Genomic DNA, 24,228 nt, shown 5'->3' with positions numbered 1-24,228 from the left:
GAAGAATTGCCAACTATTTTCCAAAGTGGCTGCACCATTTTACATTCCCACCAGCAATATATGGGAGTTCTAATTTGTCCACATCTTGGCAAACACTTGGATTTTTTTGTCTTTTTATTAAAGTAAGGTATAATTCATATACCCAAAATTCACCATTTAAAGGGTACAATTCAATTGTTTTAGTGTATTTACAAAATTATATGATCATTACTCTTCTGTATTCCAGAACATTTTCATCACCCCTAAAAGAAATCCTATATCCATTAGTAGTCACTATTCATTCTCCTCTATCACCACTGATCTATTTTGTGTTTTATGGATATGCCTATTCTAGACATTTCATATGAATGAAATAATACAGTATGACCTTATGTGTCTGGCTTCTTTCACTTAGCATATTTTCAGGGTTTATCTACATTGTAACATGTGTGAGTACTTTTTCCCTAATACTCCATTTTATGGATATACCACATTTTATTTATCCATTCATCACTTGATGGACATTTGATTCATTTGTGTTTTGTTGTCATTGTGAATAATATTGTGAGTGAACACTCATGAACAAGCTTTTGTGTCAATGTAGGTTTCCATTTCTCTTGGGTATATACCTAGGGTATATACCATATGAGAATTCTATGTTGAGGAACTACCAAACTTTTCCAAAATTGTGGAGCCATTTTACATTCCAGCCAGCAATGTATGCAGTTTCTGCTTTCTCCACATCCTCTGAAATACATGTTAGCATTGTCTGCTTGATTATAGGCATCTCGTGGGTTTGAAATGGTAATTCATTGTGGTTTGATTTTCATTTCCCTAATGACAAATGGTGTTGAGCATCCTTCAGTGTACCCATTAGCCTTTTGTATACCTTATTCTTTTACAAGATTGCTTCAGCTTTGGGGGTGCCTGGCTGGCTGAGTCGGAAGAGCATGCAGCTCTTGATCTTGGGGTCGTGAGTTCAAGCCCCATATTGGGTGTAGAGATTACTCAAATGAATAAACTTTTTTTAAAAAAAAGATTGCGGTGTGCCTGAGTGGCTCAGTCAGTTGAACATCTGACTTCTGCTCAGGTCATGATCTGACAGTTCATGGGTTTCGAGCCCTGCATCCAGATTTGTGCAGGTGGCAGGGAGCCTGCGTCAGAATCTTGGTCTCCCTTTCTCTCTGCCTCTTCCCACTGTTGCTCGCTCTCTCTCTCAATCTCTCTCTCTCTCTCAAAAATAAACATTAAAAAAAAAGATTGCTTTTTCTAGGATTAATTTCTCAATATTTGCAAAAGAAGGGGGGAAAAGTCAGCAAAGATTTTTTTTTAAAGGTTTTATTTATTTTTGAGATGGGGAGAGACAGAGCATGAACAAGGGAGGGTCAGAGAGAGAGGGAGACACAGAATCTGAAACAGGCTCCAGGCTCTGAGCTGTCAGCACAGAGCCCAGTGCAGGGCTTGAACTCATGAACAGCAAGATCATGACCTGAGCCTAAGTTGGACACTTAACCAATTAAGCCACCCAGGCATCCCGGAAATGAAATTTAAAAATAATTTTTTTTTTTTTTTTGCCTTAGGATTGTTCATTGCTAGTATCTAAAAATTTGAATTTTGTGTGTTGATCTTCTGTTCTGCAACTTTTAGAAACTTACTTCTTAGGTCTAATTATCTTTTAGTGGGTTCCATAGTTTTTTTATATTTAAAATAGAAATAGTTGTACTTCTTCCTTTTCAATCTGGATATCTTTGGTTTCATGGGGTTTTTATGAGGAATCAGCAGTCATTCAAACTGCTGTTCCCCTATATGTAAAATAATATTTTTCTCTGGCTGCCTTTAATATCTTCTCTTCCTTATTTTTGGTTTTCAACAGTTTGATTATGATGTGCCTAATTTCTGTTCTCTTTAACTTCATTAGTGTTTTTTGAGCTTTTTGAATTTGTATCTGTCCCATCTCTTGTCTTACCTATTGTTGACCCCAGTTTCACATTTATCAGATCTTTCATTATTTTCCCATAGGTCCCTGAGCTCTTAATTTTTTTTAATCTTTTTTTCCCCTCTCTGTTCTTAAGATTGTATAATGTCTATTCATCTATCTTGAAGGTCACTGACTCCTTCCTCAGTTATTTCCATTTTGTTATTAAACTGTTTAGAGGATTTTAAATTTCAGATAATTTCCTATATTAGGATTTCCATAGGTATTTTTGATATTCTCTGTTTTTCTGCTAAGACTTTTCTCCTTTTTTTTCATTGTATGCACATATTCTTCTACTTCACTGAACATAGTTTTAGTAGTTATTTTTAAATCTTAGTCTATTAACTCCAATATCTGGATTATCTTCGGGTTGGTCCTCATTGATTGTGTTTAGTCTTGAGACTGGGTCACATTTTACTGGTTCTTGTGTATGAAGTAGTTTTGGACTGTATGGTGGACAAATGTGTGCTATGTTGTTATATTTTTTCAAAAAGTGGTGTTTTTTTCATTGGAAATTATTTTCTAGAATTCAGTCTGCAAACTCTCAGACAGTAGCTCAAATTTCATTTCAGTTTTGTTTTGTTTTGTTTTGTTTTTTGTCTTTAACAGGACTGGTTGCAATCTGCCTGTGTGCACATTGTTAAGGAGTTAGCCAGAGTTGGGAGCAGGGAAACTTTAGTTATTTTAAAGTAGTCTAATTGAGGGGTACCTGGGTGGCTCAGTTGGTTAAGCGCCAAACTTTTAATTTCAGCTCAGGTCATGATCTCACGTAAGACTGAGCCCTGAGCTGGGCTCCACACTGAGTGTTGAGCCTGGTTGGGATTCTGTCTCTCCCTCTCTCTGCCCCTCCCTTGCTGATGTGCTCTCTCTCAAAATAAATAAATAAACTTAAAAAGAAAATAGTTTAATTGGTGTGAGCACTTTTACCTTAGTTTATTGTTTCAGTAAAATTTATTTATTTATTTTAGAGAGAGAGAGCAGTAGCAGGAGCAAGGGGCAGGGAGAGAGAGAGAGAGAGAGAGAGAGAAAGAGAGATTGATTGACTTTAAGCTCCACATGTGGAGCCTGACATGGGGCTCGATCCCATGGCCCTAGCAGAAATCAGGAGTTGGATGCTCAACCAACTGAGCCACCCAGGCATCCCTGTTTTAATAGAATTTAGAATCATAGTTTTATTAACTGATAATAATCATAGGTAAGTGATTTCTAGTGTTTTACCTTGACAATTAAATAAAAATAAATTTCTTTTATTTTTCTCATTATTACAGATCGAGCTGGGAGCATCAGTACTCTTGATTCTTTAGACTTTGCAAGATACTCAGATGATGGGAACAGGGAAACAGATGAAAGAGTGGCAGGTGAGTAACATTGTAAAGACAGATTTGGATTCTTTCACATTCAAGAAATAATAAAATGACTTGAGGAATTCTCTTCCTTCTACAGTTTGGTATATGAATATAATTATAAAAGGTAATACCAAAGTTATGTCACTGATTTATTGGCTATAGGGAACATCCTAATCCCCAGCTTCCTCTCCCAGTCTTGCTGTGCATTTCTGGTTATGCATACCTAAAATTCGCTTAGTTCTGTTTATGGGCAACAGTTGACAACCATGTACTTCTCTAACTGGTGTAAAACCGTTTCCTTTGATCTTCCAAACCAGAGCTGATATTTGGGTGTTACATATCAACACAACACTACTGACTGAAAATTGGTTGAAATACTTCCATGCTGGTTGGTCAATAAAACTTTGCCTTGAGACGTGTAAATGCTCCTTAGTCTTCCCAGCATCCCTCCAGAAATTTCCCTTGACCTTCCTCTGTGCCAGAAAATAAAGGGTTAATATGTGGCACAGCAGAGACCTCCAGGACCTTGTTTATTCCAATAAGAAGACCAACACTCTTTCTAAATGCTTGGTTATTTATACCAATCTCCTTCCCATCTCCACCTTCCCATCAGTTCTGCCTTCTAGGCAGCACCATTGTATCTGTAAGAACTTCAGAAGACCAATTTGTACTCACTGTGTTCTGCCCTCATCTAATGAAGCCAGTAGGATTCTGGTCGGGGTCCATCCAGAAAATTACCAATGTAATTGGTAGGCTTGGCTCCTTTAGCGTCCAAATAGCTGGTACCTGTCAGGTGCCTCAAAGCTGTGGCTGTGTGTAATTGAAGTTATTCTTGAGTGCTTTATAGGAATTGTAGTTTTCGTAGAACATTGGTTCTTAGATGGGGAAAGCAGACAGACATCAGTTAGGTATTTTGCTCTCCACCAGCATGGTGAACCCTCCTGGTACAAGAGGGATGCCACATGGGACAGATGGAGCCCATGGGGGCAGTATGGGATCAGGGAATATCCATAATGTCAGGGAATACCCATAATGAGGGTTCCTTTCTAGACCAACTCTGTTGAATTTTTCTTCCATTTACTGTGAGAAGTTTATTACGATCTACCAAATATTTACCTTTCACGGTCATTATGAATAAAAGTGAGTGCCAATTTTTATGTAGCACTTGCTCTATTCTAATCACTGTTCTAAATGTGTATTAACTCATTGACTTTACAGGGTTGTCATCATCCTCTCCTCCCCAGTAAACTGAAGACACTCAGAGGGATTATATAAGACTTAAGTGGCAGGGCTAGAATTTAAATGCAGATAGCCCAGCAACAGAGCCCACACTGACTGTCCAATACACTACCTCTTAGCAGGAAGAATGAGTTTTGACCTAATTAAAAATGACATTTCAATATATGATTTTCATTCATTGCTCAAGAATAGAAATAATGAATAATTTTAAATCTCAGATGATATTGTATGTCTTAGGAAACAAAACTGATGAAACTGTTTTCAGTTTAGCAGAAGCTAAGAGGATTCAGCAGTGTAAATAGTAGCAATATCAATTGAATGGGGGAAGTCACTGGAAGAGTTTAATGTGGCTCCCTATGTGAAATCATGATTTAGTCATAAGCATTATTTATTGACTGTTGTATCAAAATAATAAATCACATCAGTAATATCTTAAAATTAATAGATTAAATGGAAATTATTTGAATACTTTGGGGACTAATTTATCTTATTTTAGTATTTGTTAAGTATTGTGTTGTATAATTATATAGTATATGTTAGATGTTAGATATTTTCTGTTATATATTAAATATTAAATACATGGTAATTTATTAGACTAATCAAATATATCTGGTTTTGTACATTGTGTTATTGTTCAAATGGTTATGTAATTAGAAAGTAACTCCTACCCCAAAATGGATCACATAATTATCTTATTTCCTTTAATTTCGAAAACCTAAATTTTAGATTTAGTCAGATTTAAGGGGTTCATCATTATTCTCATTATTTAGGTATTTTAGTGTTTCTGTTTAGGGGAAACATTGATGTAAAAGCAAAATGTTATATAACCAAACATAACTAAGAACGAAATGTTGTAAATGCATGGTGGTTTTGACCTTGTAGTTTTAATCTAAAGATTATACTCTGTGTCTAGGTTTGGGGAGATAAGGTAATTTTTGATCATTATACAGTGCTAATATGTAAATAAATGCTATCTTTCATCTTCATTGGAAAAGGGAAGGAAAACATGTGTTACAAGAGAGTAGCATTTAGACCTAGCTTTTGTACCATTGCCTATTATTGAACCTAGTATGTGATATGTGGGTGATACTTTATGAAAAAGTTTCAATTAATCACAGTTCCCATTTTCAAAAAGATTTTTGACTCTTTGCTAATCATTGGTAGTAACTAAAAAGCTTATCAAAAGACCAATAATCCAGAAAAGATTCTGTCATCTGTGACTGGATCCCATGTAAACCTCACTAAGAAAGAACAGAAATGTCTTTATTAAATTTTTCTATACTCATCTTGGGCAGGAGTTTATAGGTAACACGGGTATCGATTTGAGTTCATTTTCAGCATCATTCTTACCATCCTTTTCCTAAATTTAAAAATCTGGTTATTTTTTCAAGTCTGTATAGGTTTTCTTCAAAGAGGAAGACATCTCAAAATGAACTAATGTTTCTTGAGCATCTGCTCTGTGCCAGGCACTGTGCTGGAGTGCTTTGTGTAAAATATTTTATTTATTTAATCTTGTTAACAGTCCTGAAGAATAGGTCATGATATCCTTATTTTATAGATCAGAAAACTGAGGCTCATCACGATTAACAAATTTGCCCAGTAGCCTCTGTATGATAAGGGATCAGGACATAAGTTTTTATTCCAGAGCCCACGATTTATCTTTTATTATCAGCCTGTCACTTTAACCCATCTGTACATTCATATGGATAGCAGAATCATGTCTTTCCCATACAAGATGATTTCAACATAGCCATTTTCTTTTAAAAGAAGTAAATTTTTAAAAAGCTTTTCATTTTAAATATTTTCCATTTCTGAATTTAGAAGTGTAAATTTTCACATAAAAATGATTTAAAAAATAGTAGACACCAAACCAAAATGAGCTTATTAACCTTAGTGTTCTGTATGTTATTAAAGAAATATAGTGTTAGTACGTATACAGTTCACCCCTTAAATTTTCAAGTTTTCTTAAAGATAGCAAGGGACATGTCTATTTTAAATGTTGAGACTGCCATTTTAAAGTTTATTTTAGACATTCTAAGCATCTGCTATGTGTTAGGCACTAGATATAGAAGCATGAAATAGATAAAGTTCCTGCTGTCAAGGAATTGGTCCTGAAAATGTCCGTATCTGTAATATAAATAAATATTCAGTACTTTAGAGACTGTGGTAAGGACCTTGTTAATTTTGGAACCACGGATAACCCTGTCTCAGTTTCACATGATCTGTCTTTTAGCATCAGAGTCTCTGAATATCCATTCATTCAACTAATATTTGTGGAGTGCTTACTCTACTCAAGGTATTATGCTGTTCTGTTAACAATAACCAACAAAGTAGACATTTGAAGCCTTTACAAAGCTTACATAATCTAGTATACATTCTAAAATGATCTGATTTTTGCCTGGGAAATAACCTGGCCTGTTCCCTGACGAAGAAGGAGCATCAATAGCCCTCTCATCCCTTAACTCTTGGCCTGCAGAATACATATCCAGATTTACCAGATTAAATAAGTCCATTTGTCTCTTTCTTATGTATTTCTCTCGTGGTACAGATATCTATACTTCCTATTAGTAATACATTTTGTTTTTCTTATTTTGAGCCTTACTTAAATCTTTATGATTTTGCGTGATTTGAAATGGGATAGATGCTCCAACAAGACTTTAAAGGCAACAAGCTTTTAATATGGTTATAGGGTGTTATGATTTTTTTTAAGTTTATTTACTTGAGAGAGAGGGAAGAACGAGCTGGGGAGGGGCAGAGAGAGAGAATCCCGAGTATGCTATACGATGAGCACGAGCCTGACATGGGACTTGATCTCCCAACTGTGAGATCATGACCTGAGCCGAAATCAAGAGTTAGATGCTGAACTGACCTGAGCCGCCTGGGCATCCCTAGGGTGTTGTAATTTATATGATAAGTCATAAAGGTCTGAACTAGGACAATTGCAGAGACAATCGAGGTGAATAGCTTTTTAAAGGGTTATTCAAGGGTTGGAATTAATATGGCTTGGACATTTAATACATGTGGACTGAGTAAGCACAAGGGATAAGTGAAGAGTAATCTCCAGGTTTCCTGTTGGGGCATCTGGATAGATAGTGGTGCCATTAATGGAGAGAGGCTGCAGGAGGAAGAAGGAGAGCAGATTTGAGAGGAGGATGAAATTCATTTAGATAGAATCAAATTCAAAACCTATGAGACATTCAGGTGGGCATGTCCTCGAGGTAATTAGGTAGAACTGTATCTTTGGGAAAAGATTTAAAGATTTTTGAATCTTCGGAGTAGTTGTCACAGTTAAAACCATAAGAGTAAATATCAATCCAGTGGGGTATGTAGGGTAAGAAAAGGACCAAAGATAGTACCCTGAAAAACATCAGCTTTGGGATGAGTGACGGAGGATTCTATGAGAGAACCTGAGCAGGTTCTCACTAGGATGAACAGAAAACTAAATGTTTATAAACTATGGAGATTGCGTCTTGCTTCCATTCATTTATTTTTCACTATCTACTAGTCTTGCCTAACAGTAAGTGGTATTCCTTTCTGACGTTTATAATAGGCAGGGAGAATTCTCTAAACCCCGGAGGGGTAGTGATGGTACTGCCTTACGATTTTTGTATCATTTTAGGAATAGATTTGTATTTTAACTCATATTCTTAAAAGAATTTTCCTATTTCTTAGAACTGTTCCTGGGATAATAAAATAAGTAATAAAAATGGGGAAATAGTTGTGGTACCTGGCTCAGTCAGTTGAGCGTCCAACTTTGGCGCATGTCATGATCTCACGGTTCGTGGGTTTGAGCCCCATGTCCGGCTTTGTGTTGATACCATGGAGCCTGGTTGGGATTATCTCTTTCCTCTCCTTCTGCCCCCCCCCCCGTGTTCATGCTCTCTCTCAAAAATAAATAAACATTAAAAAAAAATGGGGAAGTGGTATTTTATTATGAAGTCAAATCTCTTTGAAAAAAAAAATAAACCAGGAAATTCTGACTTGAAAGAAGACTGTTTCATGTCTACCATGGCAAGGACCTTGGCTCAGCCCTGTCGATTGGGACTCTTCAACAATGAACAGGAACAGGAATGAAGAAATACTTGACTCTGATCAGAGTTATATCAGAGTTATGGAAAAAATTTTCTAAAATAATATTTTGAGTTCTGTGCCAAAATATCCTAGACTAGCAAATATTTCAATATATTTGTGATACATAGTGATACATTGATTGGGCCACAAAGGATTGATTTTTTTTTTTTTTCTGCTTTGGAAAATTTAACATTTTACCTTTATGTAAAGTCATGAGAACATGATCTTGCAGCACTCAGATACCTCTGGTAGAATACCGGTACTCCAACCCTCGTTGGTAAATAGCAGTTACAACCACTCTAGAGTTGTTTATACTGGCAATCATTAATTATTTTGGTAAGATTGTAATATGTAATATTAGAATATACCTACACCTTTGCACTTACTACTTTAGTTCCAATAAAGTTGCCTTCAGTAGGGTTAGGCTACTCGTAGAGGATTTGAGATAGTGGAGTGAGCAGGTTGGTAGTTGGTTCCTACAGTGTTTTTCTGTTGTTGTTGTTGTTGTTTGTTTGTTTGTTTACAAACATAAACATCCTCAAACATTTTTATGAAGAATTAAAATATGTGAAAAATACTTGGAGGTTATTTGGTACAATGTATCTCTTTTGGTACAATTTATCTCTTTATAGGATATTTAATTTTAAGCTTTAATCCAGTGTTTTTTAATAAAGAAGAGACAAATTCGTATATGTGTAAATATAACTATTTAGACTTTCTTGTGAAACTTTCTCATGTAACTGCAATTACTTGATCATACTGTGCCTTTATAGAAATGTCCTATAGCTTCAAATATATATGCCTTTGTCTTTCAAAGTCTATATTGTATATTAAGAAACATGCAGCAGAGTGAATTCATTTTGATAAGCACTATCTTTTCAAAGCATTGGTAACTTTTAGTGACATTTGGCAATGTATTTGTAGATGTGCATAAAAATATAAATTCTTGCCGTCTGACATGGGTTTTTCTGGCTTTCTGTGCCTTGATCATTCAATGTTTTGCTCTTAGTCACCTAAACTTTTCACCAATTGAATTTAAGTTTTTCACAGTTTGTGTTTTAACCTTTTTTTTATTTTTTTCATATTTCTATCATTCTGGTGCAGGCATTTCTGATCTGCAATTGTTCTGTAATATGTCTTAGTAAATTGTAAGTGATACTGAAAGCATAATACATATACTGATTTTACTTAAGGCATAGTTAAGTATTTTTAGATCCAAATCAGTTACCTAGAGCTTTGAAATTAAACCTGTTTTGTACTTACACACTGAATGTGTGCAGTCGGATTTTAAACACAAACTCTGTTTCCAGAAGTGTAAGTTTTAGGAAAAATGTTCTAACTTTGTTGCACAGAAATGTTTGCAGATCAGCATTGCTAACTACCAAAAAAGAAGTAACATACATGTCATCTGACTTTTAGTTGTGCGTTCATGTTGCTGCAGTGAAGTTCTGTGCATCAAAATAATTGGCCTTCATGTACTAGATGTGATTCAATTACATCTTAAGTTTTTAATGGAAATATGCAAACTGAGTGAATCCTAATTTTTCCATATATTTTTATAGCTGTATTGTCTCTGAGAGCATCTCATTGCCATCTTCTTTTTTGTTTATTAGCCAATCAGGAAAAACTTGCCATCTTTAAATTTTTTAATTTGCTGGATTTTATGCAGAACTATTTAAATACTATAATTTTTAAATATCTAGTTGTGACAAAGATCACTTAATTTTCCCAGAGCTTTACTTCATGGAAATGGCTTCTCCCCCCGCAGTTAAGCTTGCTTTTTCTTCAGAGCAATAGTTATGTATTTTAAAGACAGTTCCCAGTAACGACACATATAGTTAAATCTTGCTTATGATGAAACATTTTAAAGAGCTTTTAAAAATGTTTCCTCAGATTCATGTTTATCTTATCAATAACAAGAGAAATCTTTGAGTTTCATTAGGTAGTATCTCTTAACGTGAAGAGATATCTATTTGGAGAGTTATCAGAAACTTTGAAATCCTACCTAATTTTACTTAGTATCCTTAGGTACTCTGCATTTAGAATTAACACATTTACTTTAGAATGGTCTTAAATAAAAATTGAAAGACAAACTGTTTCTACCCTTTGGCTTTAAATGAAACCTAAAACCCATAGGAACATTTTTTGAGATATGTGTTTAACATATCTATGCTTGTTTGTAGAAAACAGACATTTGTTGGTAGAAAAGCTTACAGCTATGACAACATTTGTTAAATATTTAAACTGTATTTCTTCAATATCTTAATGAAGGGATATATTCACTAATGTTTCTGTATATTGATTTATAACATTATTCTATATAATGCATTTAAAAATACCCTTAACTTTTTTTTTAAGTATATTTTCTTGGACTTGATCTAAGTTTTTGTCTTTTCCCCTAAACTATGTCACCTGAAAACGTTCCGTTGCATTTTCTTACCTCCAGTGAGGGAAGTACAAGCACCCAGATGACTACTATTTTTATTTACCTAAATGAGAGTATGCCATAGATTTTATTTTTAAATAGAGCTATTCCTTGTCAGACAGCTAGAACATTTGATCAACAATCCCCCTGAATTCTAAAACTATGGAAAACATTCACCAGTTTGCTTGCAAACCAACTCTGCTGCATGCGTTCACAAATTTCATAAAGATTGCATGCTTTCTGTTTTCAATACAGATTGTATTTTTTTTTCATACCCATCCTTGCTTTTTATTTTTTTATTTTTGTTTCCCCTTTCTTGGTTGGATGCCTGTGTGTGTTTATTCCAAATCCCTGTCCAGTCCTGGAGTTTGAACTACGGAAAGCCAAGGAGACCATTCAGGCCCTCCGAGCCAACCTGACAAAGGCTGCAGGTGGTGTACATAAAACTTTTTTGAGACTTTTTCTACTTTGACGATGTAGAAGTAGCTGAGATATTTTCAAATGTAAAGTAGTAAAGTATTATTTATATTTTCTTCCACCAGAACATGAAGTTCCTTTACAGGAACGAAAAAATTACAAATCAAGTCCTGAAATTCAGGTGGGTGAATGACAGACCTAAAAGTATCTTCCACATAAAATGGTAGCACAAGTATTGATGGAAGGACGCTTATAGTATTGTATCTTTTATTTTGCCTGTAGGAACCAATCAAACCTCTTGAAAAGAGAGCTCTAAACTTCTTAGTCAATGAATTTTTATTGAAGAATAACTACAAGCTTACATCAATAACCTTTTCAGATGAAAATGATGATCAGGTACAATTACTTTTTTTTTTTTTTGGACAATGATTTGTTTCCTTTTTCACTTACAACGTACTTACTTTCTTTTTTACCTAGTTTCTTTAGTCTTCTAGAAGTCATACAGTAAACTTCTATAATGCTAGTTACCAGACACTTGTGCACCCGCACAGTCGAGTATTCTTTTGGTCATCCTCCCATTGCCACACTCCACTTTGTCACTGTCTTGCTCCCACTACATCTATTTCATCTTATTAAGATCGCCTTCTAAACAGCTCTGTTTTCACGTCAGCCATCTCCTGCCTACTACTTTAAATCCTTCCTTATCAATTCTAAACTCCAAAGCACTCTCAACTTTTGTTTTAGCTTATCCTCCACCTGCCTCACCAAAATTAGCTTTTGCCTGTTTATTATAATCTTGCCAAACAGAAGGGCTGGCATCCCCCTCAGCATATCTGGTTCCTTCGGAGCTTTGTGCTTTTGTTCGTTCTTTCCCCTTGTCGCTGAAATACAATTAGTTCCCCTGTCCCCTTGTTGCCATGTGCCTTGTAAATACCTAAACCTTTTCCATGAGAGTGCACACAGGTCATCACCTTTCCAAGATCTTTCCTTCTGCCTCAAGATAGAAACTTTCTCCTCTCTCAATTCTTGACAGTTCTTTAATTATAGTACATATGATACTTTCTTTATGTCCTCACTCTTGAATGGTGAAAGCCCCTGAATGGCAACAATATTTTATTCCTTTTTCTAAACACCTGGTAGATATCCAATAAATGTTTGTTGAATATAGATGGATGAATGAACATTTGAATCATATGTGCAATAATCATTTAATAATTTTTTTAAAGCTTAAATCTGTTTAGTTCTTGTTGTAAGCCAAGCACTGTGTTAAGACCTTAATATACATTTTATTTTATCCTTACAAAAATCCTCCGAGGTAAGTATACCCATTTTACAGATGATATGTTTAAGTTTCCAGTTAATTTATAACAGTAATAAATGGAGACAGGAATTTCATACTTGAGTCTGATTTCTCCAAAGCCCCCACTTTTAATACCTGCCTTATATCTGCTTCAGATTTAAACGTCAATAATGGCTATTGTCATTATTCAAATAAAATCTCAAAGGAATAAGAGTATCACATTTAAAATTTTTTTTTTCAACGTTTATTTATTTTTGGGACAGAGAGAGACAGAACATGAACGGGGGAGGGGCAGAGAGAGAGGAAGACACAGAATCGGAAACAGGCTCCAGGCTCTGAGCCATCAGCCCAGAGCCTGACGCGGGGCTCGAACCCACGGACCGCGAGATCGTGACCTGGCTGAAGTCGGACGCTTAACCGACTACGCCACCCAGGCGCCCCAAGAGTATCACATTTAGAACATTCAGATGAATATGGCATAGTTTCTCAAAGAAGGTTTCCCAAATAAATTATAAATAAATAAGTTACAAGATACCAAATTAGTACTAAATTTTGATGTATTAGAGAAAGAATGATAGGACAATATATTTGCATGTGATTGATTACTCTGGAATTTTATAAAGCTCTTCAAAAAAATCTTTGCCCTTAGAATGCTTGAGGTGCTATGCCTTTTTGTACTTTAGTAATAAAATTGTGTTAGACTGAATTCAAGAGAATGCTTTATGTACAGCAAACCAAAGGCAGCTATTTGGATTCTGAAAATTGTTGAAAGCATTTTTAATAATATAAATTAGATTAGGGGCACCTGGGTGGCTCAGTCAATGAAGCATCCAACTCTTGATCTCTGCTTAGGTCAGGATCTCATGGTTCACGAGTTCCAGCTGCACGTCGCGCTGTGCTAATATTGCAAGGCCTGCTTGGAATTCTCTCTCCCTCTGTCTCTCTGCCCCTACCCCACTTGTGCACACTCTCTCTCTCTCAAAATAAATAAATAAACTTAGAAAAAGTTTTTTAAGAAAAATTATATAAATTAGATTCAAACAGCTATAACAAGAAAGCAAGCAGATTAAATTGCTTGCTTACCCACCAGAGATTACACTAAATTTATGTAGTTTAGAATAATAAAGGAAGAACAAAATTAATGCCATCAATGAGTTTACTTGTAAATAATGGGTACAATTTATGAACTAAGATTTTCTTCATATAGACATGTTCTATGATTTCATGCAAATAGTTAAATTTTATAAGTTGAAAATTAACGCAATTTAAAAGTTAAGAGTTGGGGCGCCTGGGTGGCGCAGTCGGTTAAACGTCCGACTTCAGCCAGGTCACGATCTCGCGGTCCGTGAGTTCGAGCCCCGCGTCAGGCTCTGGGCTGATGGCTCAGAGCCTGGAGCCTGTTTCCAATTCTGTGTCTCCCTCTCTCTCTGCCCCTTCCCCGTTCATGCTCTGTCTCTCTCTGTCCCAAAAATAAATAAACGTTGAAAAAAAAAAAATTTAAAAGTTAAGAGTTAACGGTTTTGAGAGATTTCATAAAAAGATTTCATAAAATGTGCAACAATTTGACATCTAAAACAGTTAAACCTGTTTACCTAGAACATCGAGAAACTTACAAGAATAATATTAGACAGTGGAAGATAGATGTAAAATAAGTTAACAGTGTTGTTTACCTACTTGGACCTTACACTTTGACCTTACAACAACATTATGATTATGTTGGGTTTTCAAGATATTAGCCTGTAAGGAATAAAATGAATCTCAAAAATGCAGGATAAAATTTCATCATAGTTTTTTTTTAATGTTGTTATTATTTATCTTTTAGGATTTTGAACTATGGGATGATGTAGGATTAAACATTCCAAAACCTCCAGACTTACTGCAACTCTACCGAGATTTTGGAAACCATCAGGTGACTGGGAAAGATCTTGTGGATGTGGCCAGTGGTGTAGAAGAAGATGAATTAGAGGCTCTTACACCAGTTTTAGGCAACCTTCCTCCAAGCCTTGAAACTCCTCAGACTGTAGAGGTGAGTAATACTAACTAACTAGTCAAGTCCACAAAAAGTTTTTAAACTGTGTAAAAGCATGCTATGAGATCTTGAGTTTCTGTTTTTCTCCCATTTTGATTTTAGAACTCCTTGCTAGTACAGAAATTAGAAGATAAAATTAGTTTATTAAATAGTGAGAAATGGTCTTTGATGGAGCAAATCAGAAGACTTGAAAGGTTAGTACTTAATCATCATTTCTAAAAAATCTCTTAAAGATTTAAAAGAAATTGGCACGTTATATAAATATATAAGATAACATTTCAGTTGTAAGACGTAATTTTTCATATTCTAATACTTCTGAAAAAATGTCTTTTAATTGCTTTATATATTTAATATCTTCTTCCCCCCACCCCTGCAAAAGTTATTAAGTAATTGTAGTAATCATATAATTGATTAACTCTTGGAACCAAGGAATAAGATAGTGTTTATTAGTTGTGTCAGTATTAATAACTCCCTCACACTAATGTTGTAAATATTTCCCACAGATTATCTCATTAATCCTTCTTGAAATTCTGTGGGTTGGATGCAGTTTTTCCCATTTTCCAAATACAGAAAAGTGCCAGTTCAAAGCAGAGTTTTATAAGGCCATTTTTATGCTTCATTGAGTTTGTAGCTATACTTTTAGGTATATGAAGCATTCGTGTATATGGTACAGAAAAGATTAATCGGTTGCCAACCAATTTTCTATTAATATGTTATATGTTTAATGAATTAAATCTATTGCGAGGTTTATGCTCTTGCCAAAGTTTTAAGAAATATACTTGTTCTCTGATAATTTCTCTTTCTTTCTACAGTGAAATGGACTTCCTCAAAAATGAACACTTTGCCATCCCAGTGGTTTGTGACTCTGTTCAGCCTTCTTTGGATCATAAAGACTCTGAAGACACTGGACAGAATCCAGTTATAAATAGTTCAGACAAGGAAAAAGACAAGGATATCCATCTCTCAAAATCAGATGAAGTGGATTCCTCTATTCCTAAGGAGAATTTCCCAAGTTCTCTCCCCAGGAGAGAAAGAGAAGAAATGCCCTCTTCTTCTCCATCAAGTAAAAACACAGTCCATTTTGATAAACCCAATAGGTTGGTATGCATCCTGTGTCTTGAAGTGCATCTTTCATGTATTTTGTTTCTTGCCAAACTGGAGGAGCTTCATTGTTTATTTTGCAGGTCACGTGTATGAGCTTTTACATTTGTCATGAAATGAGCACATAGCAAAGTACATGTCTCAAAAAAACCAAACAACAGCAAAAAAAACCTATCACAAAGTCATTACTAAGTGAAATTATATTAAAGAGGATTAGAACATAAATGGAGTAGCTTCTGTCTTAGCCAAGTACTTAAACTCATAAAATAATATGTATGTTCTATGTGCTTTAAGCACTGGTAGTGGTTGATTTTTACCTTTTCTCTATCCAGTCATTAACAGACTCAGTATGAGCTGTTGGTATTACAGTTACCAATGTAAATAGGGGAATTGTTTCTGCTCCTAGTCCTTTCTCCTGTGTCTGGTCCCATTACTAATATTGTATTATTAATATCCTCTTGATTCATTTAATTTTTGTTGAGTCTCAGTGATTGAACTTTGATGAGAAAATAATGGCACCTGCCCTTTTACGATCCAGGTTTTCCAGTGGAGGAGAGAATATAATTAAAAATGTTTTTAGGTTGTAATATGAAAAAGTCATTTTAAGAGAAGAATATTTACTATACTCTTTTATATTTTAGGCACAGTTCTAAATTCTTTATGTATCCTAATTTATTTAATCCTCACAAATATCCTATGGTGTATTCTGAACCACACAGTCATGCTTCCTCTCCCTATTTTTTTTTATAGTTTATTTATTTATTTTTAAGAGAGAGAGAGCAAGCAAGCCAGGGAGGGGCAGAGAGAGATTGAGAGAGAGAGAGAGAGAGAGAGAGAGAGAGAGAGAGAATCCCAAGCAGGCTCTGCACTGTTAGCACAGAGCCCAGTGCAGGGCTTGAACTCACGAACCGTGAGATCATGACCAGAGCTGAAACCAAGAGTCTGACACTTAACTAACTGAGCCACCTAGGCGCCCCTCCTCTTCCTATTGAATAGATGGATATTACACCTAATATTGGGGTATAATAGGAAAGCATGACTGATTTCTTTTAGACTTTACTCATTGTTAGTAAGAAGTATGTGATTTTTGTATTTTATTTTTTTAAGAAAATCTTTCCACTGATGAGCCACAATCTTTTGTGTACCCACTAGCCATACTTTTTCTTTAGGTATAAGGGAGGTTACTGAGTTGAAGTAGATATGGCCCAGTCCTCAAGGTACATTTTTTTCCTAGTAGGGTAAGATAGAGTCATAAAAATCTGTTATGATATGCAACCATAATGGCATTTGTAGTAGTTCTTTAGTATTTAGGAGTACTTCCGTTTGTTTCTTTTGGTATGCCAAAGCCACTTCCTAGAGAAAGATGGTCGTTCAATTTGTTCAACTAATTTTTTTAGCCCTTAACTAACTATGTGCCAGGTGGTATCAACAAGGAATATAGTGGAAGGCAAAACATGCTGTGATCCCTTCAGTCACAAACCTTATAGTGTGAGAGATGAGCAATCAGACAATCATAATAAAGTATGAAAAATAGTGATGTAAGAGAAGTGCAGCTTGCTTTGGGAACACACAATCAGGGCACCTAAGCTAGTCATCAGAGCAGGAAAGGTTTCAGGGAAGAAGTGTCTAACCTGAGACCTAACAACCAAGTAGGAGTTAACCAGACAAAGAGGTAGGAGGAAGGGTGTTCCCTCTCAGAGAGGAGAGGAGAATACCGCACGTTTGGGGAACTAAGAAGAATCTAGTAAGGTTTAAGCAGAGACTAAGACATATAAGCCATTTTACCTCATGGGACATGATGGTATCTAGGTTTTAGAGAGTCCTCTGAGGTAGAGGTGATTGGAAGGTAGCAAGACTGGTAGAAAGAAGACTAACAGGGCATCCGTTGGAAGAATCCAGGTAAGAAATGAGTAAGCCTGACTTGTACTAGAAAGAAGCGGGTAGAATTTTAGATAAAAGGTAAAAGCTTGGTTGGATTTGAGGTTAAAAGAAAGGGAGAGATAAAGGCTGATTTGTGGTTTCTCGCTTGGGCAGTTCAATGGATTATGGGAGAGTCTCCTGAAAGAATACGGGAAGAGGAACATCAATGAGCAAATAGACTCAAATTTGGTACATTACTCTAACTGTCATCATAGAAATTACTGAATGCCACTTTGTAGCGTATACTAAATAAGCTCCGTTTTGTAACTTTTAGTGTTATCCCTTTGTGGATTGAGCACGTGAAGTACAACTCAGTCACGTTTTATGAATACTACTACATAGAAACTAGTGTCTTTTTAGAAATATAAATGTTTTAACCTCATTTATTTAACATGAATAGGTTAATGTTTTTAATTACAAAAAAATACTTTCTTTACAAAATACCTTGAATGTTGACTGAACCTCTGCTTCATTTATTTTAATTTTTCCCTCTTTTATGTGGGTTTCTAACATTAAGGTTTATCATTTTATCATTAGATAGGGCTGCAAAACTTTGATTCCTGTCAGCAACTTGTATCCACTATCTACCTTTCTGGGACCACTGAGAATTGGAGACAAAAAAGTCCTCATTTCAGATTTTGCAAATCCTTTCTATAATCATTGACCTGGTGCACACTTCAGGTTTGATCCATTGATATTTACAGGCTGCTCACTCACATAACATCAAACAACGTTAAGATCAGCAGTGACTGCTAATTTTTTCCCCTGTATAATTCTCTGCTGAAGTGTCCTTCAAGTCATTGGTGGCTGAAAAATCTAGTCAGCATTTGAGGGGCAGGATTAATGCAGGAATGGGAGTTATAATGTGCCGCTTACCTTCTAAATGCCAGTGGTAACTGTTTGGTATTGTCCCCTTTTCATCCAATTTTTCTTCTAGGAAATTGTCTCCTGCTTTCCACCAAGCTCTACTTTCTTTTTGTCGAATGTCAGCAGATAGTCGTTTAGGATCAGAGGTAAATTATACCATTTTTGTCTTGGAACTTTCTTAAAACACTTGGTTTTTCTTCTCAGTATCTCATCCAAAAGCAACTGTGATAAGACTATTTCAAATACCCATCTATTTTTTAAAATAATGCTCTAAGAGTAGTTCCTAAAATTTTAAACTTTCAAGGAAGATAGTTGATTATTTCTCTGTTCTTTGGATTAAAGTTTATTTAGTATTAAATTGACTTTTTGTAGTCTGTTTTTAATTTGTTATGTCTACTGACATATGGTAATACGCCTCTCTTTGGTACAATTCAGAAAACCAATGTAAGGGTACACATTGTGTATATTTTAGTTATTTTTAGATTACTCCATTATTTTTTACTTCATTAGTAATGGTTATCTTCAATTGCTGGGTCTGTTAGCTCTCAGATTAGGTTTCCTCAAATGCTTTGTAATTGTGGGAGGTTGGTCTTGAGAGGGTATTTCATGAAAATTTTTTTCTATCTTTATACTCACTTCTCCCTTTCTGGTTGTTTTGTGGTTGATCCCACTTGACCTCCCGCGGGCTTCTGTTTCACAATGTCATTGAGAACGTGAAAGAGCTAGAGGCTGGTTTGGATGCATTTCTGGCCTCTGGCCATCCTCCCTGCAAGACTGGGTCAACCTCCACGGGCCTCCTCTTGCATGCAGCTTCGTTCTATAAACTATCACTGTAATCATAGATTATAGCAATGTGGGCATCTTTTCAAGAATAAAAAAAAAAAAAAAGATCATTGAGGCTGCCTCAGTCCTATGTTATCCCTACTTGTTCCCAGAACTGCAGCCTAGTGGGGCTCTTTGGATTCACCCTTGCTTCTTACTGGTGTTTTCGATCCATTTCTGGCTTACGGAAACATTGATCCTGTTTGGGAACACAGTTATTGTTGACGATGGTGATGTTCTTGTTATTATCATTGCCATCATAAGTTGGAATTTTGGATGTGTATTTGGAGCAGAGGTGGCAGGGTCTAAAGTATGAACTTCAGGTGCCATCACACATGGAAGTTCTACACTGTCATCATAATAAATACTGTCATCATTTATTAATTCTTTGGTTTTTCTAGGTGTCTCGGATTGCAGACAGTGAGAAAAGTGTCATGTTAATGCTGGGACGCTGCCTGCCACACATTGTTCCTAATGTGCTATTGGCAAAGAGAGAGGTGAGACACATAAAAGTGTTTTCATCCCAGTAATCTCATCGTGTTGTCCATTTTTTGTCATTTTGAAGTTTAGTGTTATATTTTTATTTTGTTAAAGTCTATTACTTGCAATCATATTCTTACTTTTGTGCATGCATCTCTGCTCCTAGAGAATGGTTTTACACCTCTGTCAGGTGAGTTCGGTAAAACTGCATGGTATTCATGTTTTCCCAATTTTGCTTAAAGCATCATTAGCTTCTGCAGCACTAACTATTACTGTAGGTCCATTTATGTGCCATGAATACTGTCCGTTTTTTAACTAATTTATTTGATCTCTGCTCTCGATACGATATGCTTAATATGTCTACAAAAATAGACCCTGTGTGTTGAAAATTAACTGGGACTAATGATGTAACTTTTTTCCTAAATGTACTCGTAGTTACCTATTGTTAGTTTTATTATATTTGTCAATAATTATACTTGTCTTATGATGATAGGGTAGTTATAGCATTGACTACAGTAACTTTTGAAAGTACCTTCTTTTGTTTTTCTTGTAGCTAACTTGTTATTGACACATGCTTAAAATATCCAAACTATAGTAGCCAATATATTTTAGCACACTTAGCCTTTGTTGTGAGCCACACTGTAGAGTTATCTTTAGAGTTCTATTTAACCAAGAAAAGACTAATAAAAAGTTACTGTTATCTAATTTAAATGCCAGTAGATGATTTCTTTGTAATCAAGTTTAATAATTTACTTGAATAATTCAGTTTATGAAATCGACTTCCAGTTCACAGCATTTTTTAAAATAAAAAAACGGGTTAAGAATATTTTAGAATGTATCCTATAAGTTTCTTCTATCATCTTCTTAATATTTACCACTGATTTCAATCATAATCCATGGGACCTACAGTATGATAGGTACACAATGCATTGGCAAAACCATATAAAGCTTATTCTTAATTATTTGTTTAGCACAAGAAATTTGTACTGATCCTCAAGAAGACTTACATGTAGAGACTTACATGTAAAACTTATATTAAAAACGTTTATTCCTATAGGTGTTTTGGATTTAAAAAAAGATTTAAAAGACTGTTTTCTTACTGGTGGTTTTATTTTACCTAATATATAAAAATAGTGGTGAGATATTAATACATGTGGAAAATTTTCTGTATCTTGAAGGATCAGTGTCCAATTTCAGATTGTTTTGCAGTTCTGCCTGGCAGAATGGTGTTTGAGCTTCTTTTCCTTTTTTAGCTTGTAACATAATCAATGCAATGCATTAATGTTTGCATCCCTTTTACTATATTTCCTTAATATAATCTTTAAAATATCACAGAAGCCTAATTGTTATGAGATGCAGTTTAAGCCTTTTTTATTTTAATTTCCCTTTTTTTGTCATAAAAGACTCTACCACTAAAATCTGATTGTACTGCATGAAGTATTTATGAATTTGCATCATCAGTAATCAGATACATTATATATAAATATATATGTTAAGCATATGTATTTATACATACATATTTTGTTTGTGGTATGATGTTTACTTTTCTGGCTGACATTAGTTTTTGTATTTAAAAAATATATACTTATAATTTCATGAAGAAGTGATCATTTATCTGTTTAATTATTTGTACGTTATTCTATCAGAAAATTTACCATTTGTATCAAAAGTTGTATTTTCTTGAAATTAAATTGGTAAATAATGAAGTTTATTTTGGTTTGGTTTGAAACCAATCCCAGGGCATGAAAGGACAAAACTTTTATTTCATTTCATCCTTTGATATTAGATTATTTTTATTTAATATTTCATCTTAATTCCTTAAATATATATTTTTAAAAAGGTCTTGTGATTAAAAGATATTTTGATTTTTCTTATTTCTGAAGTTTTTATATAATCTCTTATCAGTATAAGCCTTTTTGTTGGTATGCAAATACAATTAAAACGTCCTTCAGTAAACTGATTGGTCATAATAATATCCTAGCTGCTTAATTAGAAAGAGGATTTAAGGTTTTGATTAAGTAATATATTCACCAGGTTTAACATCTTTTTAAATGTAAGAGGATAAACAACAAAAACTCTTCCCCTCTCCCTGAGCCACCATCTCACATGCAATAAATATTATTAGTTTCTAGTATATTTTATTAAGTCTTTTGCCCATTTTTTAATTGGATTGTTTGTCTTTGCTTTTGAGTCATAGGAGTAAGAACAATTCTGGATATTAAACCCTTTTATATGATTTGCAGTATTTCCTTCCATTTGGTAGGTTGTCTTTTCACATTTTTGATAATGTCCTTTGATGGACAAATGTTTTTCATTTTTATTAAGTCTGATTTATTTATTTTTTCTTTTGTTGTTTGTGTTTTTGGTATCAAATTTAAGAATCTATTGACAAGTCAGAGGTCAGGAAGATTTATTTATCCCTGTGCTTCCTTCTAATAGTTTTATAGCTTTAGCTCTTAGATTTAGGTCATTAATCCATTTTATATTTATATATGAAGTGAGGCAGGGATCCAATTTTATTCTTTTCGTGTGATTATCCAGTTGTCCCAGCACGATTTGTTGAAATGTTTCCCCACTGAATAGTTATGGCATCATTGTCAAAAATCATTTGTCTGCAGATGTTTGGATTTATTTCTAGACTCTCAGTTCTGTGAGACCAATTCTTTTGGTCTTTTATGCTTATCTCTATGCCTGTACCAGCCACACTATTTTGATTACTGTAGCTTTGTACTAAGCCCCTTGCAGTTCCATAGGAATTTGATACTCCACTTTCATTTCTGCAGTAAAGGTCATTGGAATTTTGATAGGGATTGCACTGAATTTATAGATCACTTTAGAGAGTACTGCTATTCTAACAGCAGTAATTCTTCTAATTCATGAACATGGAATTCTTTTTATTTATCTATGTCTTTAATTGCTTTCAGCAATATTTTCTCATTTTCTGTGTACAAGACTTTCACCTTGTTTAACTTGTTCCTAGATGTTTCATTGTTTTGGACGGTATTATAAATGGAATTTTTCCCTTAATTTCCTTTCAGATTATTCATTGCTCATTTATAGAAACAGAAATGATATTTCTGTGGTGATTTCATACCTTCTAACTTTCCTGAATTAGTTCTAGTAGGTTTTGGTGGATTCTATGTGATTTTCTTTATCTAGAATAACATTATCTGCAAATAGAGTTTTGCTTTGTCCTTTCCAATTTTGATGGCTTTTATTTCTTCCTCTTGCTTAATTGCTCTGGCTAGGACTTACCATACAATGGTGAATAGAGGTATTTTGAGAAAGCAGATATTTTTGTCTTCTTCCTGATTTTATGGGGAAAACTTTTAGTCTTTCACCATGGAGTATGATACTGGCTGTGGGTTTTTCATAAATGCCCTTTATCATATTAAGAATATTTTCTTCTGTTCCTAGTTTGCAATATTCTTATCAAAAAAGGGTATTGAATTTTGTCAATACTTTCTCTGCATTGAGATGATGATTTTTATCCCTTCGTTCTCTTGATGTAGTATAATATGTTCTTGATTTTTCATGTGTTGAACCACCCTTGCATTCTGGGGTAGATCGCACTTCGTCATAATGTATAATTCTTTTAATAATGTTGTTGGATTTAGTATTTTTTTGTACATTTTTGCACATTTTTTTTCACATTTTTGCATCTAAATTCATAAGATATATTGGTCTGCGGTTTTAACATTTATGAGAATTGTCTGGCCTAACATCTGGTCTGTCCTTGAGAGTGTTCCATACTTGAGAAAAATATATATTTTGCTGTTGTCAGGTTGAGTGTTCCATATCTGTCTATTAGGTTTAATTATTTTATAGTGTTCAGGTGCTCGATTGTCTTACTGATCTTCTATCTAGTGGTTTATCCATTATTGAAACTGAGATATTAAGGTCTCCAAGTATTATTTTAGAGTTGCGTTGTATTTTTTCAGAGATACCTTGTGTGTGTAAGCAAACTCAAATATATGATCTTTCTTCCATGACTCACACAAATGGTACTACACTCTATGCACTATACTTTGCTTTTTTTTTTCCATATAACATGTTTTTGTTTCTTTCTATGTCAGTACATAAAGAACTTTCTCATTCTTAAGGCTGCATAATATCTAGTTGTTTTATAGTCTCATTTATTTTTTGTTTTCTTTAACTAAAAAAAAAATTATAGAGAGAGAGCACAAGTGAGAGAGAGGGACAGAGGGAGAGAGAGAATCTTAAGCAGGCTCCAGGCTCCTTGCAGAGCCCAACACA

The 24,228-nt window shown here is 34.6% G+C and overlaps 1 protein-coding gene across 9 annotated transcripts in view; it reads left to right on the top strand.

The window, feature by feature from the left end:
• The window catches only part of RELCH (RAB11 binding and LisH domain, coiled-coil and HEAT repeat containing), a 115,960-nt gene that overhangs the window by 20,819 nt on the left and 70,913 nt on the right, over positions 1 to 24,228 (top strand). For 8 of the 9 annotated variants that reach the window (XR_006963308.1, XM_047086382.1, XM_047086381.1 and 5 more), the window contains exons 2-10: positions 3,223 to 3,312; positions 11,395 to 11,466; positions 11,578 to 11,633; positions 11,735 to 11,848; positions 14,575 to 14,778; positions 14,884 to 14,975; positions 15,594 to 15,878; positions 18,740 to 18,815; positions 19,893 to 19,988. Coding sequence is in view for 8 of the 9 variants with exons in the window: in XM_047086382.1 (XP_046942338.1) it covers positions 3,223 to 3,312; positions 11,395 to 11,466; positions 11,578 to 11,633; positions 11,735 to 11,848; positions 14,575 to 14,778; positions 14,884 to 14,975; positions 15,594 to 15,878; positions 18,740 to 18,815; positions 19,893 to 19,988 (1,085 nt within the window). In the remaining variant the exon portion in view is untranslated. The remainder of the gene's footprint in view (positions 1 to 3,222; positions 3,313 to 11,394; positions 11,467 to 11,577; positions 11,634 to 11,734; positions 11,849 to 14,574; positions 14,779 to 14,883; positions 14,976 to 15,593; positions 15,879 to 18,739; positions 18,816 to 19,892; positions 19,989 to 24,228) is intronic. The other variant, XM_047086383.1, reaches the window with a different exon arrangement.

This window comes from Lynx rufus, unplaced genomic scaffold (assembly GCF_022079265.1).
Source record: "Lynx rufus isolate CCGP_SWC_20201006 ecotype Redwood Valley unplaced genomic scaffold, mLynRuf1.p SCAF_20, whole genome shotgun sequence".
In the NCBI taxonomy this organism is placed as follows: Eukaryota; Metazoa; Chordata; class Mammalia; order Carnivora; family Felidae; genus Lynx; species Lynx rufus.
This window is presented reverse-complemented; position numbering and strand designations above follow the sequence as displayed.